We start from the raw sequence: 10,337 nt of genomic DNA, 5'->3' as shown, positions 1-10,337 counted from the left end.
TCGAAACAAGTGAAGAAGTGGAGATGTTGTCATTGATAATAGGGATTTCCTTATGCCACATAAAGCCAGAAAATAAATTTAGGTCTATTGAAAATAAAAGTCAAAATTTCGATAAGCTATAGTATCATTTTCGCCTTATATATACAAATCTTTTTCTCTGCTTTATGAACTCAAAACAAGTGAAAAAGTAGATGCATCGTCAGTGATAGCGATAATAGTGCTTTCTTTATTTCCTATAGAGCCATAAAATAATTTTAGGTCTAATTAAACTAAAAGTCGAAATTTCAAATAGTTAAAGTGTCATTTGACAACATATATATACAAATCTTTTTCTGCTTTAGGAACTCGAAACAAATGAAGAAGTAGAGAGACCATCATTGATAATAGTGATTTCCTTAACTATTTGATCGAGTGATTCGTCATCCTTGATTATGTTCGTATGAGAGATCCCATCAACTTTAATAACTTTAAGCCTTTGATTCTCTTCGTCCCTCCACTCATCCACCAAAGCCAACAAGCTCGCCATGTTCACCGTCCCATCTCCATCTCCGTACACAATCTCCGGCTGCTTATCAAACCCTTCTTCTCCGTAATGCAAAGATTCCGGCGTCTGAACTCCACTTCCGATAATACATGTTACCGGAATTCCTGGTGCAGCCAACTTCTCCACCAAGGGCAAGACGCGTTTCTGGTAAGGCTGCACCCCTTCAGGAAAGCCGATATCTTCTAAAAATCTTGAAATATCAAAAGAAGAATAAGTCGAGTTTTTGGTAACAACAAGTGGTTTCTCCTGCGGGAACTGCTTTGTACGTGGCAATAGCCATAAGTTGCTCTCTGAGCTCCGTTGTTCGTTTCTAACAAGCAAAGGGTTTACGAGGGGGACTCCTAGTGAATTCCCGGATGCAAAAGTCAACATCTCGTCCACCGTGCCACCCCATGGTGCCGCTAGTGCGATGAAGTGCTTTATGTATTGTTTCCGCCAGGACGGTGGGTTGCGGTTGAGGAGTTGGAGGACGAAGAGGCCACCGAGACTATGGGAGATGAGAATGACGGGTTTTCCACCATTTGAATCACTTGCTTCCTCGATTAACTGTTTTATGTTTTGGAGGAAGGTGGAGCCGACGTCGCAAGGATGCCCCTCTGCCGCAAGGCCATAACGGAAATCGTAAGGTGCTCCGAACATGGTTTTGTTATCGGTGTAGCCAAGCTCTTGTAGAGACTCCACCAATGGTTCCATGTAACTCGTTATGTGCCTGTGAATTTTATAAAAAATATGAAAATATCCATTTGTAAAAGATTTCTTCAATCCAAGACATTGTCGGGTTATAAAAGATTTAACTATATCATTAAATTCATGTTAATTTTTTACAATAGATTCAACTATTTAGCGAATTTTTATTAACTAGCTTCTAACAGTTATTTTTATCATTTTTACCTATTGAATAAAAATATAAAAGAAAGATATATGCATTACTATAACTAATATAGAAATCAAATACCCTTCTATCAAAACATATGTTAAAATTAAGAAATTTGATTTTGTTTTATTTGAATACAAAGATAAATAAAAACAAAAGATAGAAAGATAAATTACATTGTTAGTATGATATATCATCTCCCATATATTCAAAATGACATCAATATTGAATATTATTGATATTGAATTTCTTTTATATTATTATAATTTTAAAAACAAATAAAATTATTTCATGGTTTAGTTAAAAAAGAAAAAGTCAAAATAAACAGAAAAACTATTGAACCTAATTATAGACCTTTAAAAAAAAGTATAAATTGAAATGTGAAATTTATATACTAATGTCATGGTCGTGTAATTGACCCAACAATGGCATAACTTGATAATAATCCAATAAATTATTTAACAACAGTAACCTTTTATAATAAAAGTTATATACGAACAATAATAATTTAGTTTCATTTGTTTATTTTATATAGCATCTTTTTTTATTTTATCATATATATATATATATATATATATATATATATATATATATATATATATATATATATTCAATTTTAAAATTGTTAATCGAATACAAGATACATCGATGTTATAAAGGGGAAGACTTATCAAGTTACCAAGAAAAAAAAAATTATACGTATCTAATAAAAATAAATGAAAGTTGAACTTTGCTAATAATATTTCCAACCTATTTTCATTCTTTATTTTTTTATTTATTTCTTCCCTCATTCTTCTCCAAAACTCCCCTATTTATTCCACAATTTTAGGGGATATGAATAGTATTACACCAAATATGGTGTTATCTATTTATTTTTTTCAAAATAGAGATTAACTTTGTGTTGTCGGTTTTAGTCCTTATATATATATATATATATATATATATATATATATATATATATATATATATATATATATATATATATATATATATATATATCATTTTAACTACTAATTATAATTTAAATAATATTTAATACTTATAATATTTTGTTATATATTAAATTATATTAATTAATTATGAATATAAAGTTTGTTTTTTATTCATTAAATTCATATAAAAAATTAAATACATATTGAAATTTTAAAAAACGATCACGTATTTTACAAAAACTTATAATTAAAAATTAAAAGTGTCTATGTTTAATGTTTATATAAAAGTATATATCATATTTATTTAAAAGTATGTAAGTGTAATATTTTTTTATAAATGCATTATAATATTTATAATTTATTATAAATATAATTTTTTATATTTAATATTAATGTAATAAAAAAATATAGATTATATATTCCTTAAAACTAAATTAACAGAGAGAGATGTTATGCAAGTTGGAATAATAAAATATACTAGTAATATATTTTTTGAAGGTAAAAAATAGAGTAAAAAATAAATAGGATGCAAGATAAAATTACCCCATTTTAAAAAAAAAAAAATGGAGATGGTCTAGGTAATATCCCCATTTTAAAAATCATGTTATTTATTATGATTCAGGTGTTAAGAAATTGATGAAATCTTTAACAACGTTGAAAATTGATCAAATTAAAGGATATGATGAAAAGAAATTGAAAGTTTGATTAATTACTTGAGATTAGGATCGAGGTAGAGAAGGGACTGAGTGGAACCAAACTGACACACCCTCGTCTCAACTCCCGGAGCATTTCTGTAATCATCCAATTCTGGGTGGTAGTAAAGCGTCATTCGTTCAGCAAAACACTCCAAGAATGGTGCTAATAATACACCGACGTCAAACCATAGGCGGAACCAACCTCCCTCCTGCTTCTTAACTGGGTAGAATCGGCTGCATAGCCAGCTCGTCCCCTTATACTCCGCCGTCAATCGGGCTTCTAGTTGGTTCCCGCCGGCTCCAGGGACCAGAACTACCGGATAGAGCTGCCGGTGGTGGTTATCGTTGATTATCGCCCGGCAGGTGGACGGCACCACAGCCACCATCATAGTAATAACCATCATGACGGTGGCCACATTGACCACCACACTCTCTCCCATAGCAATCGGTGTGGGATACTGTCGATGATTGCTGTTGAGATGCGAAGAATGTGGTTGATATAGAAAGTGATACGTGCATCAATTATTGTCCATACATATATAAAAAGTACAATCTAAATGTTGCTAAGGACTTAAACACTATTAAACGTGATAAAGGCTTAAATACATATTAACACTGGTAAAACGAACAACGACTTCGCTCTACCCGTAAGGACTAAGGAGTAACTATTTTAAATAAAAAGTTAACGGTCAAAAGTGACTATCTTAAAAGAAAAGTGATGGGTTTAAGGTTTCAAAAAAGACATATGAGATATAGATAGTATTTAAGAATATGTTGTCGATCCAAACAAAAAAAAAAACATATCCACAGCATAAATATGGTAGGTAGCTGCCATAATATGACCAACACCCATCATTCCATCATTGCTCTCTTGTAGTTGGATATAACGATCATTTTTTTTTCTTCAAAATGATCAATAACCTAGAACCTAAATTTTTTGAACTCTAACTGGAAGCCGTTTTCTTTACCTTATTTCTTCCTATCGGTCGACGTAGTGATTATTCATCTTCAACATTCATCGGTTCATCAATGATGTCGATGTGTCTCTGGTGTTCAAATTATAGTGAATGTGTACTTCCATCAGCATTTCTCGAACCCGGGAGAAGTCTTGCATACGTTTCCATTTTGAAGCATCGTTCAACTTTATCCATGGTTAGACATACATATGGGTGAAAACGTGAAACATCCAGAAAATACAGTCTGAAAATTTCGTTTAATTTAATAATAAAAACCATAGTCGATAAACCTCATGTAAAAAATCATAAGCTATGTATCTCAAAATATCTTAACAACTGTCAAATATATCAGAGTATAAACATCCCAGGCTGAACAAATGGTGTGTGCACTGCAATCTTCCCGAGCTCCTCTTTTGAAAACTGAGTACCTGAAACGAAAACCGAAAACCGTAAGCACGAAGATTAGTGAGCTCCCTCAAATTACCACATACCATACAATAACATATAAACACATATTGGGCCTTGCCCACTGCATCGGACCGAAGTCCAGAAACTGCATCGGACCGAAGCCCGGAAACTAACCAGGGCCTTGCCCTCTATATCGGACTGGAGTCCGGAACTGAATGGGACCTTGTCCCCCGCATCGGACCGTAGTCCAGAACTAACAGCATCGGACCGAAGTCCGGAACTGACTAGGACCTTGTCCTCTGCATCGGACCGAAGTCCGGAACTGACTGAACATATCATAGCATAACCTCATATCAACTAGCATAAACACATATACTGCATACTGCATCAGACTGAAGTCCGGAACTCATAACATATAGACATGCTTGAATCACAAAGATGTCAAGCACCCTGAACTACTGCATCAGACCGAAGTCCGGAACTGACTGCTAACTAAACGGGTCGGCATTGTGACCGTAGACCCGTTCCTACTAGAAGGAAACTCACCTTACACTGCTGAAGTCCCGTAGACACAATCTCATACTGCTGAAGTCCCGCAGACTCAACCCTAGCTGTTGGATGACAGATTCCTGAACTGTCAACACCAAAATGACACCAATTAATAATTGGGTTCTAACACATACTATAAATACATACTTTAGATAATTACTATATTACCCCTAGCTTGGCTTACCCAAGCCCAAGGCCCAAAGTCAGCTAGGGATCAAAGCCCAACATATGGCCCAATTTTCCAAATTAGGCCGAAGCCTCTACATGGACTTCCCTCAAGGCCCAATTGATCAGTCCAGTCCAACATGTCTCATTTTAAGAGCCCAATATCACACAACCATCTAAGCCCAAACTATAGCCCATCTATGGCCCAATTTCCCAAATTGGGCCCAATCCTTCATATGGACCTTACCCTAAGGCCCAATAAACTATTCTAGTCCATTTGCTTGTTTTTGGATGGACCAACACAAAGCCCAAGTGAAATTAGGGTTTCACATAAAATGATAACTAGGGTTAAGTGTTTCTTACTTAACCCATTAAGGACTTAATCCATTAAGTCCTTTACTCTACTAGATATGTGATATGGAGTGACTTGGGCTTAATACACACTCCAATCCCAATTGCCCAAAGATGGGGCCAATAAGTCTAAGGCCCAATTTCTCATAATTAGGGTTTTCTAAACCCTAATTAGGGTTTCCACTCAAACATGGCCCAATAGGCCCAAAATAAATCTTTAAGCCCATTAGGGTCTTACTAGGCCCATTAGGGTTTGCTTGAGGGGCACCACCCACTACCACCACGGGTAGTGGTGGTCAATGGCGGCTCATGACGGCGGCCACCACCTTATGGTGGTGGTTTTCCATTTCTTTTCATTATTCTTTTGGCAATTACAGTTACAATGCTTTAATCAAAATGAGCACACACCACTAGCTAACTAACATACACACACAGCCACACCATGGTGGCCGGCGGTGGCTCGTGGCGGCAGTGACTCTTCCATGAACTCCGACTAACCAAAATACCCAAACACGCATAACTAATAGAAATACAATCACACACACCTAAAACAAACACAAACACACACAGCCACCTTATGGTGGCCCGCGGTGGCAGGTGGTGGCGGTGCTCGCTCTTGATTTCTGGCTAGACCAAACGACCACACTTCACTCGGACTTGAAGTAGCAACTGTCACAACTAGAAATTTTGTGTCTTGTAATCACTACATTCAAGTAAAATGTAGAATCAAAAACTTAAAGAGCATGTAAGATGCTTACTCTATGACATCTAATTTTCAAACAAATACACCATACAAGTACTACAAATAGTCAACAAGCAATTGGAAACCCTAGAAGTTCTTGTTAGGTCCATTTTGGACTAGGACTTCCTTATTGGACTCATTGGGCCAATAAGCCTCCAATTTGACTATCATGGGATTAGAACCTTTAAATGGGCTCTAATTAGACACACATCCATTTATTTCAACATTTTGGGCCACATTGGGCCTAGAATGAAATAAATTAATAACTATGAACCATAATTAACCTAATTTAGCCCTAACAAGTCATAAAAATCACCTTTATATTTATTTGGACCAAAAATCACTCAACATAACCATGAAAATTGGGCTTAAGCATTTAAGGCCCAAACATTCTCTTTTCCCCCTCCATTCTCGGCCCAAGCCTAAATAAAAGGGAGGAGTTGACTTCTTGCATGACACATCATCTTTGTATGGAGGATATCTAAGTATTACACTTCAAACATCCATGTATTCTCATCTTTCCATGCAAGCTCATTCTCTCTTCTTTCCTCTCTTCTCCCTCTCGGCCGAAACCAAACAAACACACACACACTTCACTTAAAAATTTTCTCTCAAGAAACTCTCTCCATTTCTCTCCAAATTTTCGAGATCTAAGAGGTGTTCAAGGGATTTCTTCCATAAAAATCATCATCTAAGGTAAGATATTGCTTAGATCCATAATCTAGCTAATTCTTTTCATCAAGAATCATCTCTCAATCCATTCAAGTTCATGATCTTGCATCTTAGAACCCACTAAGTTCGAGATCCATCCAAGGAACTTGATAGGGCCGAAAATAACACCAAACTTCCACAAATCTTCTTCAAAACCGAGACCACATCCAAAGGTGAGCTTCATACCCCCTTATTTTCGGTTTTTATAAGTTTTGTGGGGGGGGGGGGGGGTGGGGGGGGAATACAAGCAAATGTGTAGATCTATCATTATGTGTATGCCTTGTATGATTTCTATGTTTATTTACATACTTTTGTGTGTTTATGGTGTTGAAACTAGTCAAAAGGACCTAAAAATCGAGATTTGTGTTATGATGCATGAAACAAGTGCTAAAACATATCATTATACATAAGTCATTACTAGAAAAATAACCAAGTTGGTTTAGATGAACATCTTGGGCTAAAAATCACATTTTTGGACTTAAAATGCTAAGAATATGAAGTTTAAGGGCCCAAAATGTCAAAATACAAATTCTGGAGGTTAAGAAGTGTCAAAACAGTTTCATAAAGGAATTTTCCAGAAATATACACTTTAGAATGTTTAAAATGTAAATTTCTAAACTTAATGGGCTAAAAATGAACTTTTCGGCACAATAGGGCCCAATATGAGAAATTTTCCAATTTGAGGGGCTGAAACTGTGTTTTTCCATAAAACAATGGACTACTAGTATTCCAAGTCCTTTTCAAAGGTTAAAAATGCTTTTCATAATTAAAAAGGACCAAAGTTGCAAAAATTTTCCAATTTGGGCCGAAAGTGTAAAAATTGCGAAAAAGAGAGGTTACAGCCGAGAAAACTGTATTTTGAGGGACTAAAACTGTTTTCAACTAAAAATGTGCTGAAAAATATCAATTTCAATAAGTTTTGGTGTTAGAATGCCAAGAAAAATGGTTTAAGGACTAAACCGGAAATTAATTTATTCAAAGGGTTGAAAAAGTAAATTTACAAAATAAAGAGGGGCTGTAAACAGAAAAATTTCAATGTTAATTCAATACATCCGTTGTGATCAAATATTGATACTGCGACTACCGACGAATTACAATACACAACAACACCAAAAATCGTTATCAAACGAATTGATTCGGTCTCGAATCAATAACAAATCCGAAACTACTAACACGACGACAACTCGATTCATACACGGAAAATTTGGGAATTCAATACACACGTGAGAGTGCACAGACGTCGATACACCATCTTTGGGCCCAAAAGTGTAAAATCTTGTTTGTTGGGCCTAGCTAGCCCAATGACCTGATCTTTAGGCCCGAAAACATCAACCTTACGAGTTGTTGGGTCTTACATGATCCAACATAGCGTAAAAGGACTTTCAATGGCAACGTGCTGCTGGTCCCCAAGGGTCCTTCGGTACTGCTAGCAAAGTTGAGAATTCACCAATGCGAGTTGGGCTAATGAAACGACCCAAAAATACGACCCAAAAATTTCGTTTTTCAACATAACCAAAAACCATGATCTTAATGTCATATCATAAAACCATACAACATGTATCTCAAAATAATAATAAAACACTGTGCGGAAAGACTGTATCATATCCATGTCATATAAAAATCAAGAACTAAATCAACTCCCAGGATAAAAGCTGAAGCTATGGTGTGTGCGATGCCATCATCCCGAGCTCTTCCCTCTGCTTGCGGAAGTACCTGAAACCAAAACTGAAACTGTAAGCACGAAGCTTAGTGAGCTCCCCCAAACTACCACATACCATACGATACATATATAAAGCACATACTGGGCCTTGCCCATTGCATCAGACCGAAGTCTGGAACTAGCTGCATCGGACTAAAGTCCGGAACTGACTGGGACCTTGTCCCCTGCATCGGACCAGAGTCCGGAACTAACTGCATCGGACCGAAGTCCGGAACTGACTGCATCGGACCGGAGTCCGGAACTAACTGCATCAGACCGAAGTCCGGAACTAACTGCATCGGACCGAAGTCCGGAACTGACCGATCATGGCATAGCATAAAACATAACCACTATTATAAGCACATAAACTGCATACTGCATCGGAACAGAGTCCGGAACACATAACACAAATATGCTTGAATCACAAAGACATCAAGCACTCTAGCTACTGCATCAGACCAAAGTCCGGAACTACTGATAATTAAACGGGCCGGCATTGTGGCCGTAGACCCGTTCCTACTGAAGGAAAACTCACCTCGTGAACTGGCTGCTGAGTGAATAGCTCTGAGGGCTAACTGCTGCTGCTCCGGTATCTCCCCGACTACAAATCCATAAACAAAATCAATCAAATACTAAACACCGCACTGGGTAAAATGACTCTTTTACCCTTGGTCAAAGTCAACTCTTGGTCGAAGTCAACCCACAGTTGACTTGACTCGCCGAGTTGGGCCGCCAACTCGCCGAGTCCCTATTCCCACCCCTCGACCCTACTCGCTGCTACTCGTCGAGTATAGCATTGACTCGATAAGTACTCATTCGATCCAAGAACTCAGACAATCTTCATCCGACTCGCCGAGTCATATGAACAACTCGACGAGTTGTTCTTGAGCTTAAGAAGTTTGCCTTGGACTCGCCGACTTGTATGAACAACTCGCCGAGTCCCTCCATTACTGAGTCTACCCTCAAACTCGCTGAGTCCACTCCACTACTCACTGGTCCCACTCGACACTGCTCAAAAGGAAGAAAATCGGGGACTCGCGACTCGACTCGCCGAGTCGTTCTTCCGACTCGCCGAGTCAATGCCATGCAACTATTCTACACTCGATTCTGATCGAATCCAATACATACAAATGATAGATCTGAGTCCAATAAGCTGATTTACCACGTAAAGTTTCCAACTTTACGTGTACAAACGCATGAACAAGGGAATAAAGGCCAAAAGATGCTTAAAAGGGGTAGATCTAGGGTTAATATGCAAAATAGCTCCATAAAGGCAATAGATCTGGGCTCTACAACTCCTAAAGGAACATATCTAAGGTTATCTCGGCATAAGAGAGCTTTCATATCACATAAAGCTTTGAGAAAGGCATTAACAAGATCTAGAAAGGGTTTTAAGGCCTAAAAGAGAGGGAAAACTGAAGAATACCTCAAAGGGCTCTAGCTTTCCCTTGAATCTCTGCTCTAGAATCCTTCTCCTTGCTCCTTTCTTCTTCTCCTTCTTCAAGCCTTCACAAATGCACACAAGATCACTAAAACAAACACTCAAGATCGAATTAGGGTTTTCTCACAGCTTTAGAGGGTGAAGGAGGCGAGATTGGGGGCTATAAGGTGGCTTAAATAGTGGGCAACCCGGGGATTTAGGGTTTCTCCCAGACGGACAGACTCGCCGAGTCCAGAATATGGACTCGCCGAGTCGCCGACTAACACGTAC

At 37.5% G+C, this 10,337-nt stretch overlaps 1 protein-coding gene across 1 annotated transcript; it reads right to left on the bottom strand.

Annotated features, from left to right (window-relative positions):
• Positions 1 to 244: 244 nt before the first annotated feature.
• On the bottom strand, positions 245 to 3,572 carry LOC145072970 (alpha/beta-Hydrolases superfamily protein). Its single transcript, XM_079019492.1, has 2 exons — positions 3,064 to 3,572; positions 245 to 1,253 (listed from the first exon to the last, which is right to left on the bottom strand). The coding sequence occupies exons 1-2, from the start codon at positions 3,483 to 3,485 to the stop codon at positions 338 to 340; spliced, it is 1,338 nt and encodes a 445-aa protein (XP_078875618.1). The 5' UTR covers positions 3,486 to 3,572; the 3' UTR covers positions 245 to 337.
• Positions 3,573 to 10,337: the final 6,765 nt, after the last annotated feature.

This window comes from Lactuca serriola, chromosome 9, assembly GCF_051521515.1.
Source record: "Lactuca serriola cultivar US96UC23 chromosome 9, Lser_US96UC23_V15, whole genome shotgun sequence".
Lineage (NCBI taxonomy): Eukaryota > Viridiplantae > Streptophyta > Magnoliopsida > Asterales > Asteraceae > Lactuca > Lactuca serriola.
This window is presented reverse-complemented; position numbering and strand designations above follow the sequence as displayed.

Coding starts and splice junctions, on each gene's coding strand:
- LOC145072970 (XM_079019492.1), bottom strand. CDS start 3,485: ATGGGAGAGAGTGTGGTGGTCAATGTGGCCACCGTCATGATGGTTATT. Junction 1,254..3,063: donor TACCTCGATCCTAATCTCAA/GTAATTAATCAA, acceptor TAAAATTCACAG/GCACATAACGAGTTACATGG.